The sequence below is a fragment of the Pelobates fuscus genome, chromosome 8 (genome assembly GCF_036172605.1).
Source record: "Pelobates fuscus isolate aPelFus1 chromosome 8, aPelFus1.pri, whole genome shotgun sequence".
Classification (NCBI taxonomy): Eukaryota; Metazoa; Chordata; class Amphibia; order Anura; family Pelobatidae; genus Pelobates; species Pelobates fuscus.
The window spans coordinates 24366722-24388894 of NC_086324.1; the positions used below are offsets into that span (position 1 = coordinate 24366722).

General features: G+C 40.9%; 1 protein-coding gene across 3 annotated transcripts in view; it reads right to left on the bottom strand.

Moving 5' to 3' along the window:
• Positions 1-15433, bottom strand: part of GTDC1 (glycosyltransferase like domain containing 1) — a 203938-nt gene extending 188505 nt beyond the window's left edge. Inside the window, exons 1-2 of one of the 3 annotated variants that reach the window (XM_063429377.1) lie at positions 15317-15433; positions 13531-13741 (exon numbers count right to left, since the gene is read on the bottom strand). In XM_063429377.1, coding sequence (XP_063285447.1) covers positions 13531-13709 — 179 coding nt within the window. In that variant the 5' untranslated portion in view covers positions 13710-13741; positions 15317-15433. Of the gene's footprint in view, positions 1-13530; positions 13742-14007; positions 14034-15210; positions 15234-15316 lie in introns of those variants that run through there. The other 2 variants (XM_063429380.1, XM_063429379.1) reach the window with 2 other exon arrangements.
• Between the last annotated feature and the right edge of the window lie 6740 nt (positions 15434-22173).

Here is a 22173-nt window from a genome sequence, read left to right on the forward strand (position 1 = left end):
ACAAAACCTGGCATTTGCGCTATACGTCTGTCCACCCGTAATTCACCTCTTTCATATTAAGTGCACCCACACTTATTATATATCATTTTATTCTGGGGAAACAGGGCTCTCATTTAACGTCAACTATTTAGGTATGGAACATAATTTAATATGAATAAAATATAAAAAGAATGGGAGAAAATAATTTTTTTTACATTTTCTTAGTTCTATGTGACATTTTAACTGTGAATGTCAAAATACTGTTTGCTTTTACTGCAATAAAATACACATATTTGTATTCAGCGATGTCTCATGTGTAAAACAGTACCCCCTATGTACAGGTTTTATGGTGTTTTGGGAAGTTACAGGGTCAAATATAGCGTGATACATTTTTCAGTTTTTTCACATTGAAATTCGCCAGATTGGTTACGTTGCCTTTGAGACCATATGGTAGCCCAGGAATAAGAATTACCCCCATGATGGCATACCATTTGCAAAAGTAGACAACCCAAGGTATTGCAAATGGGGTATGTCCAGTCTTTTTTAGTAGCAACTTGGTCACAAACACTGGCCAAAGTTAGTGTTAATATTTGAAAATGCAAAAAACTAATTTGAACGCCAATTTTGGCCAGTGTTTGTGACTAAGTGGCTACTAAAAAAGACTGAACATACCCCATTTGCAATACCCTGGGTTGTCTACGATTGCAAATGGTATGCCATCATGGGGGTAATTTTCATTCCTGGGCTACTGTCTGGTCTCAAAGACAACATAACCAACCTGGCAAAATTTTAATGTGAAAAAACTGAAACGCAAGCCTTATATTTGACTCTGTAACTTTTGAAAACACCATAAAACCTGTACATGAGGGGTATTGTTAAACTCGGGAGACTTCGCTGAACACAAATATTAGTGTTTCAAAACAGTAAAACGAATCACAACAATTATATTGTCAGTGTAAGTGCCATTTGTGTGTAAAAAATGCAAAACATTTCACTGTCACTGACGATATCGTCGTTGTAATACATTTTACTGTTTTGAAACACTAATACTTGTGTTCAGCGAAGTCTTCCGAGTAAAACAGTACCCCCCATGTACAGGTTTTATGGTGACTTTAGGGTTAAATATAGTGCTAGCAAATTAAATTCCCTAAACACGTTTAGAGACATCAAAATAGGGACGGCATAGAACGCCCTGCGGTCTTAAGGGGTTAAACAGACTGCGTAATACAGGAACCTAAAAAAATCTAGGTTATTTTTCAGGAAGTGTTTAGGAAGGCTGTGAAAGTCACACGCAGGGGAAATTCTAAATGGCAGTGAATTGAGCAGTGAGACTACAGGGGCATATTGTATACACCAAAACTGCTTTATTAGGCTAAAGTTGTTTTGGTGCATATAGTGTCCCTTTAACATTTATTTATTTTTTTACGGAGGCATAACAAAACAAAAATACTGGGAAACACTTCTGGAAACAATATCACTTCAGATTTTGGTAAACCAGCATCACACAAGCAATTGAAAAACAAAATAAAAATACATGACAAGTACAGAGCTGATATTATTTTTATAAAAATGTACAATTAAGCAGCTGTTCTCACTTAGGCAATAGCAATTAATGTGTATATTATTTAAACTATATAGCTTGTTTTTAAAATACACACCCTTACATCGATTTGGTGTACTAAAGAAACCAGCAATCTGAGGCATTGGAACATACTATAAGCACTGCCCTGCTTAGTACAGTGAAATGATTTCCTTCTTCATAGGGTAGAGATAGAAATAGATTAAAGGGACACTATAGTCACCAAAACAACTTTAGCTTAAGGAAGCAGTTTTGATGTATAGATCATGTCTCTGAAGGCTAAGTGCTCAATTCACTGGCATTTAGGAGTTAAATCACTTTTGTTTCTGTTCACCTCCCATGGCTGTGACTCACACAGTCTGTATAAAAACAATGGTTTCATTTTCAATCAGATAGTAACTTGCATTACAATTTGTAATATCAGCTCTCTAAATTGAACTTTAATTACATACAGGAGGCTCCTGCAGGGGCTAGCAAGCTAGTAACACAGCAGAAGATAAGAAATGCTACATTAAACAGAATTTGCAATAAAGGAAGTATAAGCATTAGATGACTATTTACAGGAAGTGTTTATGGAAGGCTGTGTAAGTCACATGCAGGGAGGTGTGACTAGGCTGTATAAACAAAAGTGATAGAACTCCTAAATGGCAGAGAATTGAGCAGTGAGATTGCAGGGATATGATCTGTACACCAAAACTGCATCATTAAGGTAAAGTTGTATTGCTGACTATAGATGCAAACTGTGCAGCACAGAAATAGGAAAAACCTCTAGTGGCCAACAGAGTGAAAACGCGACCTTTTCTCTGGAAATGCAGTTTGTATATTGAAAAGTCGGCAGGGTCACACTATAGACATCAGAACAACTACATTAAGCTGTAGTTGTTCTGATGACTAGTGTCCCTTTAAGAGTGCCATCACTTATCACTTTAAAATGCACACTTACACATTGTCTCAGAAGAAACCAGTCAGCATGCCAGTGTGACATTGGCACATGGCATTTGTGAAGAAGGCATGCTTGGTCTTGATAGCAACCAAACCAAGGAAACCATCGATTTTAAAGATGTATGCGTAGTAGGGGAAAGAGGCTGGAGCATTTTCACCTGCCAGATTAGGAGACACCTTTCTATATGGCTTATCATATTAAAGTAAGGTCATGTGTTCCAAATTGTGTAAGTGTGCATTTTTAACTTGAAGCACTCATAAACAGATAGCACTATTGTTTTTCTAAGGTAATGTTTTCTTATATAGAAACTTTTTGAAGAAATAAGGTCTGAAACCAAGAACAAACATTCTAATTTAAGTATCTTTGTGCATTTTCTTTATACGGTTTGTACTTTTGTTAAATATCACATACAGAGTTACTGAACATAAAAGGTAATATTGCACAAACCCTCTTTTCTACACCACACTATTGGTGTTAGAAGACACATTTTCCGAGATCATTTGCTGTATGTTCACTAAATTGTGCATTCTTGTAATAACTACTTCCCTATTTATTTATTTTTTTTTAAATGTGTAATTCCCTTTCGGATTCCTGGTTCCTAATCGGGTTAATAACCCTATTACTTTACTCTAGGTCATTTGATCTAATGGTGCCTGAAAACCTCATGCATTCAGTTCAGCAGGGAAATATAATCCAGGTGCATCAATGAAGGGGGAGGTAAGAGTTAAACAAAAAAAAAACATATTATGGATAAAACCAATAAGGCACATATTATAAATCAAATATTTATTTCAAAGATAAATATCTCTTTCATACATCATTTAACAATTTTTCTAATTATAGTTTTAATTCAAAACTTTATTTTCGTTATTACTATGGTGTAATTACGGATATATACATATATGGTGTGTAAATAAAATTCTAAAACAAAGTATAACGCTGTCCATAAAGAATGTTAATTTCCACATAAAAAGGCAGAGCATTGTGCTATTCGAGAATATGTATTGTATTCAAGTCTTTAGTGGTTATGCACAGTATGTTTATAGTTAGGTTGAAGAAATAATGAGTAGACATAATAGATGCAGAGAACCATTTTTCGACATGTGGTGATGAAAGGATACATTAACTGTTCATCCGGTATGAGCTTTTACCTGCAAATGGGCATGTCTGAAAAAAATGTAAGCTGATATGTGTGAGCATGTTGCTCCCACCTGTTCCAAAAAGGCTGAAGCATCAATCAAAATTAACACCATTTAAGCCAATTTCGGTTTCCTGTCTCGGCTTAGGTCATCAAGGACAGATGGTCTAAGTCTGAGTGAAATTTGCTCCTGTACATTCTACATGTATATAGCCTGGGATGGCTGAAGGGTTCCATGTATTTTTTTTTATGAAGATAAAAGGTAGATTAACCGAGAGGTGAAAAATTATGAGCCTATACATTTGCTTTTTAGGGTTTATCGGATCATTCGGTACGCCACCCTTAGAAAAGAGTTTAATTTAATGAGGTTTGTCCAAATGTGGGTAAGAGATGGGATTCTCTTTAGCCAAGTTATAAACTGTCGCTAGGGAAATCAGACTTTATACTTAACTGAAGTCTGATATACACACAAACTTTGGGCTGGATCTCTAGAATAAGAAATGAAAAATAATAGTGCAACGAGTGCCCCCACTTAATATGGAACTCACAGACTCCAAGTGATAAAGCGCCTTGAAAGGGAGGTCTGGATCCTCAGTCAGCTTGCCGCTTTCGGTCCTACACATTTCGTTTCCTTAGAAACGTCCTCAGAAGTTTGATCTGTGTCCTTATGGTGGATGTGAATACTTAAATATGCTCCCACAATGCCTTGCATGGAATAATGTTGAAAAATGTGTGTCCATTAAATACATTTGTAGGCCTCTAAACAATGCAGACATACTCCATCTAGCTTACGTGACAGAATGTCAAGAGGAGAGAATGAGGGCTCTCATTTGATTTGTGTTTCATCCCCCTCCACTCACACCACAAATGTCAAGGTAGCAGTGTGACGAGATAACCGCCAAAGAGCGCTCTCTCCAGTGCTACCCACGTGGAGATATCCACTGGAGAGTGACGCGAGCCCCATGGAACTATGACTCTGCTTCACTGCTCCCGATTGGCTGGAGAAACACCTTCCCTCCAATTTAAATCACTGGCCGAAAGCAAGTGATTCTATGAAGCTATTTTCGGGTATGTACACAGCCTCAAGCCCAGACTTTGTATGACGATTTCTCGGGCTCTGTACATCCGATAGCTGCGCAATTTGCAGGGATCATAGCTGGGACCAGGAGCTATTTGGGGATGCATAGCATGTGTGGGTGCGTTACTGTATTGTGTGTATTTTTGTGGTTTTTGTGTGTTTGGCTTCCTGTGTCCGGGAGATACCATTATCTCCCAGATACAGCGGCGCCGGGGTGGGCTTATGTTTTGTATTGCTGTAAATGGAGACCCCCTGTTGGGCCCTTTGCATCTTGCCTGCAAAAAACAGTTATTTTTCACCCTTCACTAAGTCTCGACTAGGTTTTAGGTGATATCACAATTGCCCTTCTGCAAGCGACTATAATCACTGGCTCGCAGCTATAATTACTCTAGGGCTGGGCACAACTGGGAAGGTGGTAGTAACTCATCCTCGGGAAGGTATACCGCCACAGGGGAAGCAAGCAAAAACTGCCCTACTTTTGTGCTGTAGGGGTCCTAGATATTTGTGAGTTGAAGAAAGAGAAGGGAGTTGATACTTGTTCAGGAATTCATTTCTTTGCTGCTTATCACCCATTAGTCAGGTCTGGAAGGGGGGTGGGGGAGGGGGGGGGTAAATTAGATTCAGATGAGACCTAATTTAACCCCTTAAGGACCAAACTTCTGGAATAGAAGGGAATCATGATGTGTCACACACGTCATGTGTCCTTAAAGGGTTAAAGAAAAATTCCAACATTATACATACTTACATTTATGAATAACACCGGAGAGTGTTCGACTTACTTTTTATATTACTGTTCCAGCCCTCTTTCCTCCTGGATGAAATGATTACTTACCTGTAATCCAGCTGCAGGAGGGTCTTCTCACCATAGTTCCGCTTACTGGTACTAAAAAAAAAAAAAAAAAGACCTAGGGAGCATGCGCAGCAATCTCCACTGTGCCCCTACAATTATGTATGAGAAGCACTGCCTTTAACTTTATACTAGGGCATCAAGTGATCAGGAAGAAGACCCTCCCGGCTGTCTGACAGCTGGGAGGGTGCAACCCTGGCACTTTTATAAAGTAACAAACAGGGGACACTTTGTTAAGTCCCTAAGGAACCTCAGCAAGCTGATATGCTTCAGGAGCGCAGAGTGTTATATTTTAAAATTCCGTCTGAATTGCCTTGAATAAATTCAGGCAAATTAAGGGCAAATTTCTTAGTTAGCAGATAATGTGAATTAGAGAGGACATATTTATACTATCCAAGAAAAACTATTAAACAAAGACATTTAAAGGTGATTTTTCTTTAATGCATCGTCTGCATAATATTTTAAAATGTACAGTGAAAGAGAAGGGGGGGAATATGGAATGACCCTCTAACTAAAGACCACATTTTATTCACATGTAAATGTTCTTTAAACTCTATTTAAAACGTGTTCAACCAAACAATATTCACAAGTTTGTAATGTTACGTTAACAAGGATTTGAACCCCTTATTCAATCAGAAGATATTATCCTGTAAAACGAAAAATGCAAGAATTAATTATAAAACCCTTTTCCTAAGTGTTATAACAAGGCTACAAGGAGTATATTTTGCCTGCATTGTCAAACGCTTATCTTTATGCCAGGTCAGCATCTACTAATAATATGTGGCCTTGCTCTAAATAACCCAGAGCACTGAGGGACTGCGTTCAATAGACCTGAAAGTTAACAATGTAATAGTAGTCTTCACTACACAATATGGTCTACCACCGTAGCAAGACCGTGCTATGTCATTCAGCAGAACAAGGTTGATTTAATTAGCATGTATAGCTGCGCAACCGCTAGATACAGAAATGCCAATGGGGGAAAAAAATCTTTAAAAATCCTTTATTTTTTTTATATTATAAATATATATATTTTACATTTTTGTATCACTGATTTTTTTTTTTGTTAAGATCTGAACATTTAAAAACATCACAAAAAACAATGAGCTGTAATGTTTGAAACAATAAAACAAATTACACTAATCGATAAAATAATAATTTTTTCAAATGCCACTTTTTCTGCAAGTGAACACACAACCTAGAAAAACAGAAAACACACAACCTAGTTCAGGTGTAGGCAACCTTTGGCACTCCGGATGTTGTGGACTACATCTCCCAAAATGTTCTCACAGCCATAATGCCGCCAACGAATCATGTAAGTAGTCCACAACAACTCGATTGCCAAAGGTTGACCACCCCTGTCCTAGTTACTACTGCATCACGCTTCTCTTCTAGGAGGATAACGGATGAAAACCAACAAAAATGTGCAAATTGAGCATTATCCACTGCACAAGGTAAACACGATTGAGTATAATCGATTTTAGCATATCAGATGACTCTCACAAAATGTGTCAACTCCAGTGCAAAACACGGCCCAGCACTCTTAGCCAATCAATAACTTCCAGGATGGACAAAATGGATAATGATGTGGAAGTGTATGACCGCTCTGCATGGAGATGCTGAATTTTCATCATAGAGATGCATTTATTCAATGCATCTCTAGGAGGAGGTCCTGATTGGCCACCACCCATAAGCGGCGGGTGGGGGCCCTAAAAGACAATGGGGGAACCTATTTCCCCCCTCCGTCTCCCACCCATGAGCGGCGGGTGGGGGCCCTAACACACAATGGGGGGGAGGACCTCCTGTCCCTCCATAACCCCCACCCATGAGGAATGGGGGCCCTAACAGATAATGGGGAGGGGGACCTATTGTCCTCCCCCCACGGCCCCCACCCATGAGCTCCAGGTGGGGGCCCTAAAAGACAATGGGGTGGGGGACCTATTGTTTCCTCCCCCCCAACCCCCACCCATGGGTGACGGGTGGGGGCTAAGTGAAAAAATGCCCCCCTTCCCAGGTAACTAGGGGTCACCAAGCCTCTAGTCATCCCTCACCCCCCAAAAAATTAAATAAAGCCCTACGTACCTCACTCACCCTAAAAATAGTGAGGGGGGGGGGGGACAATAAAACTAAATACCTGTAAATACAAAAAAACTTACCATTTGATGTCTTTTTCCTAAAACCTTTTTTTCAGCCACAAAAAAGGCCAAATTAAAATCCATAAAGCATGTGGAACTTATAAAATAAAAAAGAACTGAACGCAAAAAAACAACAACAAACAAACCACGCTGAAACCAATAAGATTTCCCTGATAGGTAAATAGTGAGCCTTACCTGATTGGTTACCTGCGAGGCTCACTATTTACCTATCAGAATTCTTTGTCCAGACCTCCACTTCATAGGTTCTTCACCCTTTTATGTGCACTCCTCCTTGGCCAGTCCACACTCCCTCCATTTTACCTTGGTGGTAGGAGCTGGGTGGGTTTTAGCGGAGAGTTGAGCTGTCATTCAGCTCATCTCGCCGCTTGTGAATGCACACCATGGGCATGAGCTATGTAGATTTCACTGCTTGATGTCAAAAGAAATGCACTGAGGAGTACTATGGGATTCGTAATACTTGGTCTACACATTTACTAGTTATTTGCTGTAGAAAAAGTAAGATCATATAGGGCTTCCATGTCGAAAGACAATTTACAAACAGACATTTAGCAATTGGGCTAACGTACTAGTACAGTGTCATAATCCTTTCATGCCAGACTAGCCAGACAAGAAAAAGAGTCTTGCATAAGTCGTTACAATGAAAGGTTACCAAAAACAAAACAAAAACAGTTTCAGACATTTAAACCCAGTCTACCACTTAAACAATTATCAGATCGGTAACTTTTTAGCACAGATACTGTATTCTTTGTAGTTCATATTTGTGTGACATATATGTATGCACACGCAATCACATATGAAAACAAAAAGTCAAATATTTTGTAATTACATTTTCCTAATACTATATCCTCACTTTTATGTGGGATGATTTGCAGTTCACAAGATCTCTCCTCTCAGTAATATGTAGGTAATCAGATGAGTTACAATTAAATTATGTTAGGGCAATGCAATTTAAGTTTAACTAATGTGGTGTGTGTCTGTGAGTAATGTCTGATTAGTTTATTGCAGTTAGTGCAGGATGTCTTGTGATACCGACCTTGAACATTCAGATAACCTTGTGATAGGCTGGAGGACATGGCTATGATAGCAATTAAAGTGCATGTCAAAGGATTTTTAAGACTTTAAACAAAAATATCAGACTTCACAGTTACAACCAAATACACATTTATACCTATTTAGTTTGATGAAGCCAGGTCAATATTGTATTGGCAATATCAAACATAGGGATAATCTTTATTCCTTTTTTCTGGAAAAAACTACTAGACCAACAAAACAAGTCTGTAAATATATTCCGATTTACTCTAACAAAGCAGTATTATTTAACGCAGATATTTAAAATTATTTTTATTAAAATGAATTTTTGTTAGTGTGTTGTCTTAACTATACAACTTCCCTAATCCTCCCGCTGACATCATCACTAACTCCTTGTGCTTTGAAAAAATGATGAGGACTACATTGTGGATGCTATCAACTAAATATTAGCACCATTCAAGAATGTGTGTGGCCATAGCTTGTGACATATGATGTATGGACAAGTATATGTGCCAACCCAGTGTGCACATGGATAAAGGAAAAGTTGTAGAAGCTTCATCCTAGAACGCTAGCAGCAGAGATGTCTGCAAACTGCTACAGTTATAAGACACTGTGTACAGCAAGTATGTCAAACTCGCGGGCCACATGCGGCCCACAATGAATATATTTGCGGCCAGGCGAGCCGCGAGTTTGCCATGATTACTAAAGCAGAGTAGGCACCTGCTCTTCATACATTGGCAGTGCCTACTCTGCTCAAATTTACCCAGTAACGGCCGGAGAAGAAGTCCCTGGGGGCAGCGAGGGAGCTCAGTCTTCCTGCTCCTCACTGCTCCATGGCGCACGCCCTCTGTAGTGATGCCGGGTGCCTGAATATGATGTCATTTTCTGGCATCACTAAACTGCGCACGTGAGGGAGCAGTGAGGAGCAAGAAGACTGAGCTCCCAAGAGAAGAAGCCCCACACCAGTTCCCAAAGGTAGGGAGCAATAAATCAAATGATGTTCGTGTGTGCAAGGATGCAGGTGCCTACTCTGCTTTAGTAATCATGGCAAACTCGCGGCTCACCGGGCCGCAAATATATTCATTGTGGGCAACATGTGCTTGGTGTTTACATAACAGCCTAGTGATAACTCCACTGGCCACTCCTCAGATTGCTGCTAAAGGTGCTTCCTGGGGCAGTGCTGCCCACTGTGCAGCACTGCTGTTCAGTGTCTCCACCCTGTGCATGGAGACACTGAGCTTTCCTCATAGTGATGCATTGATTCTGTGAGGAGATGCTGATTGGCCAGGCCTTGTTTGGCGTGTGATGGCTCTGCCCTGATCTGCCTCGTTGACAGCCAATCCTATGGAGAAGTATTGAGATTGAATAAAGAGAAGAAGAATTGGAGGTAGCAGTTAAACGTTTATTACAAAACCAGGGAATTACTTTGATGGTTTGCTGAATCAAAAGTAAAATAAAACGTCACTTTTAATCAAATAGCTAAAAAAAAAAATTTTATTCAGGGGCAATCAAAAAATACACACAGACACACAGACACTAAGTAAAGAAGAGAAGAAGAAGTGAATAGCATAAAATCAACATTATATAGATTGTAATCTCCAGAAATCGACTTGTATGAAGATTTGTCAATATCAACTGCAGTTTAATGCTGACAGGTATAGCTGGAGTACAATTCTGGAGTACAATTCTAAGTGGAAAATAAACCACTGAGAGCAGGGCTATATTATAATAGTAGACTAATTGACCGCGCTATCTAAATATTATGTGTTAACTATACATTATTGATAATCAAGAAATACTGTTAGTGAGGAACCGTGTTTCACAATTCCTAGTTCTGTCAGCAAACTACTACCGTTACAGCGGAATACAGTTACGGCAAAATAGCCTAAATCGCTGACACTTTGATGTCCCCATGGCTACCGGATTAATTAATGACATTCACAGTCATGGCATCTAGGCACCGGCTTACCGGTGTTTTCCTAAGAACAGTCTGCCGCTTACGTCACTTAAGATGTCTTTGTAGCAAGTACACCCGATGAAATTATAAGTAAAAGTATCCGTATGAACAAAATGCCACTTTGAAAAGTAAAGTAGCTAGCTGTAAAACATGTGTACGTATCAATGTAGAAATGTACCGCCTCGGTTTGAAGTATTAATGGTGACAGACTGTAGGGCTATCAGACTATAAAGGAAAGATGAAAATAAAATGAATATTTTAAACGCTGTATGCAATATTTGGTGTTTAATCACACAGTGCTTGCCATGTATGAATCACTCATGAGTATACCCAAAAAGCGTAATTTTAAGCCGATAAAAAATAAATCGATGCAGTTGATATAAATCTCCCTACTGTGCCTTTGAGGGCACCCCTTGCGAAAACACTTTCCCTACCTGATAGATAATCTACAGAACCCCCTCCTCCCCTTGTAATATGGCAAAGGGAAGAGATAGAGTCAGCAGAGGGTAAGTGTACATATAAAGATAAGTTAAAGTCGGTACAGATGTATAATTATTTTACCCCCATGTCGATCAGCCTATTTCAGGATGCAGTGTATTCCTGTAGACCCACAAAGTGCTCTAAATAGATCATTATTGCCAGATATTAATGCTGGTGATAAAAGTTTTAGAAGCCTAATAAGTCTTTACAGGCTGAAATAACAGAGTGTAGAGATAGGGCGAAAAAGAGAGATAGTGTATCTTAGATATAATTAAACTCTCCCTACTGTGCCTTCGAGGGCACCCCTTATAAAAACGCTTTCCCTGACTTGTATAAAACAGAGAAAACCACCCTCCACATTAATGGTATAGCAGAGTTGGTATAGCCTGGTTTTGTAATAAACGTTTAACTGCTACCTCCAATTCTTCTTCTCTTTATTCAACTCAAAATAGGGGTTATCCCCCACATGGAGGTACTAGTTAGTTAAGGCTCTTTCTTTTCTTTCTTTCTGTCTCTATATAAAGTATTGAGATTGGTTCAGAGAATCACTTCTGATGATGTCAGCCAAGCAGGCAGATCAATAAAAGTACGATTTTACTATATTTAGGGAGGGCATGGGGGAGCCTGGGACCTAGATGGTTTTATTAACACTATAGGGTCAGGAATACATGTCTGTGGTCCTGAACCTATAGTGTTCCTTTAACTATTTTATCTGGATTTATGCTACAATAAAGATTTTAGATTTTTCTAAAGACCCAGAGTGCTGGTAATATTGTGGACTACTAGCTACAAGAGTTAACAAGAACTGTAGTTCCAAATTAAATTTTCCATATAAAGCAGTCCAACATTAGCATGTAAGAGACAATCGAATGTCTGTCTATGTGTGATTGTGTGCCTTTGCATGTATGTATGTATGTAACGGTGTGTGTGTGTGTGTGTGTGTGTGGTGTAAGTGGGGAGGAGGAAGTGGCTAGGCCTAGAACAGGCAAAAACTTTAAGACAGTACTTCATTGTGTAAACTTGTGCAGTACAGTTTCACATAAAAATGCAGCATTATGTGATGGCATGATACACAAATGTATTATTATAGCAATAATTGAAAGGCTTTAGGTTGAAAGATATAAACAGCTGTCACCTGAGCTACATAACACGGAGTATCCTTTTAAGTCCGGTGTGGACTAAAGGTTTACTATTTAGTTGAACATATTCTCCTTTCAGTCTGCTCCAATTTACTTACTATCCATATTGATGGTTACCAAATAACAGAGCAGTCAGAGATTTGTGAGAAGCAAAAAAAATGGGTCGCAAGAGAATACTGAGAACGGGCAGCAGCTGAAATAGCCTTCCCTTCGGTGGGTCCCCGCTCAGTTCTCAAGCTGGTTTTTGCTCATCTTGTGCGATTACAGAGAGAACATCTCTGAAACATATCAGACAGGTCCCACCCAAACGGGCAGTCCAGATCCGAAATGCCAGCAAGTTCCCTCTGCACGAGAGATACAGCAACCCCAGACGATCGTTTCATGTCAGTGAGGCATAGCTGGTATAGCTGGTACTTGTATTGTGAGAAGTTCCCGTGAGGTTGTGCAGCACAACTCTAACGGATGTAAATGTAAACTTGGTGTCAATGGTGGTATATGGCTAAAGACTTGTTGCTTTTTCTGTATGCGCCAATATTTTCCTTCATCTGCATCCCATTTTTTGTTTTGTTTGTACCCCTGCTGACACTTGTGTCCTGTGTTTCTTTTTGTTGTTGTTTCATATGCAAGAGTGCATCTTTTTTTCTGACAAATGTGTCCACTACAGTTAAGGGTGGTGGATTATCTGAAACAGGTAAGCTGCTTTCAAAGGCTTCCTATTTGCTTAAGATATAAAAATCCTTTAGATTGCTAATGCATTTTTTTCCCTTGTAATATTAATCATTCACTTATTTTCAGAATGCAAGCAGGGATAAAATCATCAATTAAAAAGAAGCACAACATCCACAAGAGGAATATAAATTCTTATAAGACAGTTTATTTTGGAGCATTACATGGAAACTGGAAAACAAAAAGTCACCAATGTATAAAGGATATAGTAAAACTTTTATGCATATGAAAAAGGTTCATGTGCCAAAAACTTATGCAAATATGAACACAAATGCACCAGTCATTAGAGAACACTGACAATGTATTCTTCTTCTACTCCCCCATATCAGCAACAGCTAGCATGTAGCTATATTGTGATTGGCAGTTGCTCCAAGAGTAAGATTGTAGGAGTAGCAAATATCTGCCATTCTTTGTTATATGATATCACATAAATATATATTTAAAAAAAACGTGTTTAAAGGGACAGCAAATCAATAACTTACCTGTAACTGTCACTGGATGGAATAGTTTGCATAAAGGACAGTGCAGATGTCCGAGCTTTCCAGTGCCATTTCTTGGCTGGAAGGCTGTATAAAATGCAGCCTTCTATTTCTTGGTTTAGAAGATCCATCAGCTGCTTGTGGGAGCCGCCATAAAATGCTTCAATCAAAAGAATTGACATTTTGGTTGACGTTTGGTTTTCTACTTGTTTTCCTTAAAAAAAAAAAAAAAAAAAAGTTTAGAGAACAATTGTGTAAAAAGGTTGGACATATCATAGACCCATACAACCCTATAAATGTTTTGTACACAAAGTAAAAAACAAAAAAAACCAATATATTACAATAACTTTAGAAATGGCATTAGCAGCTCCATTCTCAGCATTTATTGTATAACTTGACATTTTTTGAAGTAGTAAAGGTAACAGAATGGATAATTAGTAGAATACATAATCACAGGTTTCCAGTGAAGTGTTGGCTAACCTCTTTCACTATTTAGGACTATAGATGCTTGTCAGACTTTTGATACTCAATCCATTGAGGACTATATGGCCCATTACCCTCATCTAAGTGTTACTACAAAATTCTGTTTAAGAAAAACAAACAAACGGCTGTCATGAGATAGAGCATGGCAGGAGGTGGCTTTTGCAATAGCTGTCATGATAGAGCATGGCAGGAGGTGGCTTTTGCCATAGCTGTCATGATAGAGCATGGCAGGAGGTGGCTTTTGCCATAGCTGTCATGATAGAGCATGGCAGGAGGTGGCTTTTGCCATAGCTGTCATGATAGAGCATGGCAGGAGGTGGCTTTTGCTATAGCTGTCATGATAGAGCATGGCAGGAGGTGGCTTTTGCCATAGCTGTCATGAGATAGAGCATGGCAGGAGGTGGCTTTTGCCATAGCTGTCATGAGATAGAGCATGGCAGGAGGTGGCTTGTACCATAGCTGTCATGAGATAGAGCATGGCAGGAGGTGGCTTTTGCAATAGCTGTCATGATAGAGCATGGCAGGAGGTGGCTTTTGCCATAGCTGTCATGATAGAGCATGGCAGGAGGTGGCTTTTGCCATAGCTGTCATGATAGAGCATGGCAGGAGGTGGCTTTTGCCATAGCTGTCATGATAGAGCATGGCAGGAGGTGGCTTTTGCCATAGCTGTCATGATAGAGCATGGCAGGAGGTGGCTTTTGCTATAGCTGTCATGATAGAGCATGGCAGGAGGTGGCTTTTGCCATAGCTGTCATAATAGGGCATGGCAGGAGGTGGCTTTTGCCATAGCTGTCATGAGATAGAGCATGGCAGGAGGTGGCTTTTGCCATAGCTGTCATGAGATAGAGCATGGCAGGAGGTGGCTTGTACCATAGCTGTCATGAGATAGAGCATGGCAGGAGGTGGCTTTTGCCATAGCTGTCATGATAGAGCATGGCAGGAGGTGGCTTTTGCCATAGCTGTCATGATAGAGCATGGCAGGAGGTGGCTTTTGCCTGCCTGAGAATCATATGAAACCAGGATACTGGTGTTGCTATGGTTGGCTGCCTGAGAGATTGAGAAGGGTAGTTCACAGGGGCTGATTAGTGGGGGTAGGGATGATAGCTTCCTGCAGCTGGCTGCCTGAGCATCATGGGCCATGCAGTCTATAATAGTGGCTGTGGATTTCTGGTGTGTGAGTGTTGTGGAGTTGGTTCTAACCTCCAGCTCCATCCCCGGCCAGGTGTTTATTGAGAGTGGCTGGCAGGGCTGTCAGTCCGGCTATGCGGGCCCCTCCCCCCGGCCGCTGTGGATAACGTGTTATTACATTGAGCTGTCACGGCAGGGCAGGCTGTGCTGTCACTGGGTGAAGGACATGGAGCAGGACATGCTGGCTGGAGCGGGGGGCGGGACTATCTCCACACTGGCGGCGTGCACTCCGGGAGACATCCGGCGCATGCGTATTGCGTCACACGTCCCCTCACTCACACGTCACCGCTGCCATAGCCGTCCCAGCAAGGGGCGGGGTTATCTCGGGACAGCGAGGTCATGACGTCAGAGAGGCTGGTGCTTGCAGCAGGAGAGTAACACAACATGGCTTCACTCTGGCTAATGGGGGGGACACTGCCAGGGGATAACATGGGGGCACTGCCAGGGTATAACAGGGGGCACTGCCAGAGCATGGCATGGGGCACTGCCAGGGGATAACATAGGGGGCACTGCCAGAGCATGGCATGGGGGCACTGCCAGGGGATAACATGGGGGGGCACTGCCAGGGGATAACATGGGGGCACTGCCAGAGCATGGCATGGGGGCACTGCCAGGGGATAACATGGGGGGCACTGCCAGAGCATGGCATGGGGGCACTGCCAGGGGATAACATGGGGGGGCACTGCCAGAGCATGGCATGGGGGCACTGCCAGGGTATAACATAGGGGGCACTGCCAGAGCATGGCATGGGGGCACTGCCAGGGAATAACATGGGGGGCACTGCCAGGGGATAACATGGGGGGCACTGCCAGGGGATAACATAGGGGGCACTGCCAGAGCATGGCATGGGGGCACTGCCAGGGGATAACATGGGGGGCACTGCCAGAGCATGGCATGGGGGGGCACTGCCAGGGAATAACATGGGGGGCACTGCCAGGGGATAACATGGGGGGGCACTGCCAGGGGATAACATGGGGTTAATGGGGGACACTGCCAGGGGATGGCATGGGGTTAATGGGGGACACTGCCAGGGGATGGCATGGGGTTAATGGGGGACACTTTCAGGGGATGGCATGGGGTTAATGGGGGACACTGTCAGGAGATGGCATGGGGGACACTGTCAGGAGATGGCATGGGGTTAATGGGGGATACTATCATGGGATGGCATGGGGTTAATGGGGGACACTGCCAGGGGATGGCATGGGGTTAATGGGGGACACTTTCAGGGGATGGCATGGGGTTAATGGGGGACACAGCCAGTAGGTGGTATGAGGTTAATGAGGGGGGTACACTGCTAGGGGGTGGCTTTGGGTTAATGGGGGACACTGCTAGGGGATGGCATGGGGTTAATGGGTACACAGCCAGTAGTTGGTATGAGGTTAATGAGGGGGGGTAAAATGCTAGGGGGTGGCTTTGGGTTAATGGGGGACACTGCTAGGGGATTGCATGGGGTTAATGGGTGACACTGCCAGGGGTTGGCATGGGGTCTGTGCAGGCTGATAATAGCTAGTAATATACCTGCTTAAACTGCCTCTCTATGACCTGTGTGAAAATGCTCACTGCTTTATTGCATCATACACACGTCATATAGTGGTTATAGTGTCTAAACTGCACCTTTACATTCGCAGAACCAGAACTGTCTGAAATGTAACTTTAGTTGTGATGAATTTTGCAAATGACTTGAAAAATGTAGCCTTAAGTAACCAAATGATCCTCAGTCTGCTAGAGCTGTTCTTTTAATATTATTTTCCTAAACTTGTGTGTGTGTTTTAAAGTATTTAGAAAATGTAAAACAGCTCACTGTTTAATAAATCACACATCTATATAGTGGATGGCTGGTTATCACGAATAATGTGACTTAATATCAACAGTAAATTCAATGGCTTTATTTGTTTCCCAAAGAAAGAAGAAATAAATAAATAAAATCAAAATACAAGAGAACAAGCTTTTAGCAATCAATACGGCTCCTAACACCTGAGAAAGTGGCAATGCATTTGTGGCGTCAATAATCAACCTTGTAAAGCACATTTTTTATATTTATATAAATGACAAGTATTATTAGGTTATTTTCAGTGCACAGCCCATATTGTGTAGAGTAGTGTGAATAGTTGCCTAACTTGCAGGGGGAGGACATTAGGGCCCCCACTCAGGGGTGGGGGCCAGGGGGGAGGACATTAGGTCCCCCCCCCCCCTTATTCTGATTTAGGGAGGGGGGAACTTTTTTTTTTTTTTTTTACAGTGAGCAGCCACAGACTGCTCACTGTTTAATAGACATGCCCCTACTCGCGGTATAGCGAGTAGGGGCATAATCTACTAATACTAAGTAATCTTTCCTTAGTATTAGTAAATTTGGCTGAAAGACCAATTTAGGTATTTCAGCCTTTTAGTAGATAGCTCCCTAATTAGGGAGTTATCTACTTATTCATTCCTGTCATTACATTGACTGACCAAGTAACTTACATTTTATATGAATGTATGTTACTTGATTGTTGTAAGTGTTGCAAATGCTTACAGCTGAATCCTGGCTATGGTTGTATACTTTTTATTTAAAATTGTATACAGTGTAACATTCTTCTTCTTTCACTGGGTAAGTATATTAGAACTTAGGCAATACTGTGCTTCGGCACTTCGACAATTCATCTATTCGGACATTCGGAAGTCAAATGTCCGAATAGCCCGAAATTGCACATGTCTAGTAGGAACGTGAGTGGCCTGCACAGTCGCTTGACCTCATCACATTTGAACACATTTGGGATGAATTTGAATGCCAATTGCGAATCAGACCATTTCATCCAACATCAGTTTCTGACCTCACAGATGCTGTTTTGGCTAAATGGGAACAATCCCCAGGGATACAACTCTTGTGGAAACTCTTCACAGAAGAGTGGAGGCTGTTATTGCAGCAAGGGGTGAGGGTTGGCAACTCCATATTAATGCCAATGGGCTTGTTAGGCATCCCATTCCAATAAAACCAATGACAATTAAGTTGGATATCTTTGTTGTGGCTTGATAGATAATTCATTGGTATATGTATATATAATAGTATATATATATATATATATATATATATATATATATATATATATATATATATATAGTGTATGTATATCTATCAGTTGAGTGTTTGCTGGGAGTTTTTTATTTTCTTATGATCACTAATTCTTGCTGTAAGAATGTATTTCAGAGAAGTTGCCATACAACATATTGGTGCAATTTGGGAATACAGATGCTGCCTCTGAAGCCTTGCACATGAGAAATGGCACTCTTTACACGTGGTTATATACTAAAGTGAAAATTGTTGAGAATTCAAAAGTAAGTCAATGTAATTTTTAGGACAAAATAGCCAATAGCTGTCTTTGAATATTATGCAGCGAATGCTAATGCTGGAAGCTGGCTGTGTGTCCAATGATTAGAGTGACAGATCGTAGTGATTGCTGTACATGCGATGAATGTCACAATCATTTCTCTATGAGAAGCATTTGACTGGACAAAACCCATCATTCTGCTGGAATATAGGTAAGTTTAAAGGGATACTGTAAGTATTCCTGGTACTATAGCTACCTCTGCCTCCCCCTTCTGTGCGCCCATCCACCGACGTGAATAAAGGGTTAAAAACCCTTTATTTACTTACTTTATCCGCCTCTTCCAATGTCCCGCGATGAGCGGATGTTAATGCGTGACAAATGCCGAGTGCGCATAAGACCTCTCCATAGAAAAGCATTGAATCAATGCTTTCCTATGGTGAAAAATCTGACGCTGGATGTCCTTATGTAGAGCGCAAGAACGTCCAGCATCAGTACCCGGACCATAGGTCCGTTAGGTTCCAGGAAGCGCCTCCAGTGGCTGTCTGGGAGACAGCCACTGGAGGCAGACAGTGCTGCCATGTAAACAGTGCAATAGGGACACAGCACCTAGACCACTTCAATGAGCTGGAGTGCAGTGGTGTATTTTGGATTTGCGCTGCCCTAGGCACGACTAAATTCGGGCACCCCCAAAATCTAAATGTGCCCCCCAATTCGTGTCAAGGCCACTTTTTTGACTGACAGACACATGCCCTCATTGATACATGCACTGATATACACTCATACAGATACACAGTCATTGGCACGCACAGTCATAAGCACACACTGTTTAACCAACACACACTTTCACTGACAGACACACACTGACACACCCACACTCTCAGATACACATAAAATTACATACACACACTGACACACTCACAGGCACACCCATTCTCACTGAAAGACCCACACACTTTCACTCACTCACAGACACACACTGACAGCTACACTCACTCACTCACAGTAAGGTGGACAGCCCCAGAACACAAGGCAAGCAAGGCATTTGTCTGGGAGCTTGGGTGGCACCGGAAGTGCCACCCTAGGCAAATGCCTTGTTTGCCTTGTGGTAAATACATCCCTGCTGGAGTGGTCTGTGTGCCTATAGTGTCCCTTTAAGGGGGAATTTTAAACTTTTTGAAAAAAAATTATTCAACGATTATCTAAAGTCAGAAATAAACATGGACAGCTGAAAATATTTTTTATTTAAACTTAGTAACATGAAATAAATGTATCAGTCTCTTGAATGGAAGGTTAAAGAACAAAGTAAAGTATGTGTATTTAGGTGACAAGCATTTGCTGTTTTGTCTATTTATAGATTAAGGTGTACACTGTCAATTATGTCAAGTGACAAAACACATACTTGCAAAAAACCAAAGTTATTGTGCACGATCCATACCTAGCAGTGAATGATACTGTCTCAGTTAAGCTTTTAGCATTAGCCAACCGTGTGTCGCTTATCATTATTATCACCTGTGTCAGCTGCTTCTACTTGAAGTGCTTTCAGAGCCATGAAAACATGTCACGGGTATTTCAGGCTAAACTAGAGGTGAGAAGAGGCTTCAGCGTTTAATGCTTATCTGCTGTGAGACATTAGACTACACGTCTGACCTTACATGAGTTGTGAAGCTGATGTGAGGTGTTCATCTCTGGAAGGGTGCAAAATTCAGCTAGCACATGCGATCATATTAACCATTTATGTGAATGAGGGTTAAATAACAATTTACTTTTTTCTGTAGTTGATCTAAGGCAGGGGTCCTCAAACTCCGGCCCCCCAGATGTTGCTGAACTACAACTCCCATGATTATTTGAATTACATAGATAGCCAGAGAATCATGGGAGTTGTAGTTCAGCAACATCTGGGGGGCCAGAGTTTGAGGACCCCTGATCTAGGGCTTAGTCTTATCCTCAGACATCGTCAAACATCATACAACTGTTGAAAATACATTTTCTATTACTAAATTTTTCAACATGTCTTTTTTTTATATTATATTAACCGGCTGCCATGGGAGAACCAGTGCAATACTCCGCAAAGCTTATATGTACACCTGGCAATAGGGAGCGGACCTTGTATGATGAACTAATGACAGCCTCCTGTTTGTTGTAAGGTGCATACTTCTTCCTAGTACAATAAAAGTAAAAAAAAACTAAAATGTTCAGTGTTTTTGACCGCCACTGTGAGCACACTGCTTTACATATGTGTATATGAACACTAGACAGTGAGTGTTCTTCTGCTTTAGCCCTAAGAAGCATGTATCAGAGGAACACTGTGGTTCTCTCACTAAAAATAGAATGTTATCACTCAAATAGCAGGGCAGAGAGTTCATGATTGAAGGGCCCCCTTTTATAAATATTATTATTTTTTTTAAAGACGTTAAAATAACACTTTGCTCACTTATAATACAGTACTGAACATTCTCTTCTAAGCAGACCAATCCACTTCTCCGATGTCATCAACCTTGATGACCTTTTGTCCATTAAAATGTGCATTGCAGACAAAACGCATATGCGCAACAATTGCGATGCAAAACTGCAGTGATTTATATTGTGGCAGCAAAATGGCAAGTCCACTGCACCCAGACCACATAATTAAAATGAAGTGGTCTGGGTGCTTACAATGTTTTTTTAAGCAGTTTAAGAATGTTTTACTTGACCTATCATGAAGTTAATAATAACTAGAAATATGGTTAGATGGGTTATACAAATTGATTAATATATCCACAGGCATGATATCTGTTTCTAAACATATATATGTATATGTATACATAGATCGTTCTCTTTCTGGCTCTTTTTAACTAACTTTTGGAAAAAGAAAAATATTCCGGACATGTGTTTTTTGGAAAATCTTAGGTGTTTTTTTTCTGATTTGCGCATACACCTGCAAGCCACTTTACTGTTAAATTCCGAAAAAAGGTGTCTTATTTAAATAGTAAGTGCACCAGCAGTTCGGATCCCACACATGCGGTAAATATATTCCACAAGCCAGACACAAAGTTATCTACAGAGCTAATGAGAGCATCCTCTGCAGTCGACTCTGCAATGTGGATCGAATGACTTGTTGGTTTGTTTAGGCCCACACATGGAACCTGTAAAAACATGACATGCAAACCTTAGGAAAGCAAACTCAGTTCCGTTTTGATTCAGTTGGAAACCTACATGAAAGGGGTTTTCCCTGGTAACTCTCAAAGAACAATAAAACTGAAAGACACATCTAATATGTAAAATCATAGAACGCTCGTACACCTACTTAAATTGCTTAATCATTGGGGGAACCCCACCGGACTGTAATTACATGTAAATAATTAACCTTACACAGTTTCCACTATCATTTTAATGTGCTATAGCTAACATGATAATTTGTATACTAGTATCTGAGTTGCTCAAGCATATGGTACCTCTTATTGATCAGTGATAGATTTGATAGACAGACAGGCAGATAGATCCAACTCAAGGGCCTATACTGCTTCTATGCCACAAACTGGGCCATTCGAATGGTCAGTAAATGTACATTCACAATGGTTAGCTTCTGAGACAAGTTTCATCAATTGAGCAACACTTAGGAGCCACTCATCCAGAATTCGTGGCTCAGCATTTTAAGGCCATAATACTTACCTAAATCCCCGTTTTTTGTTGA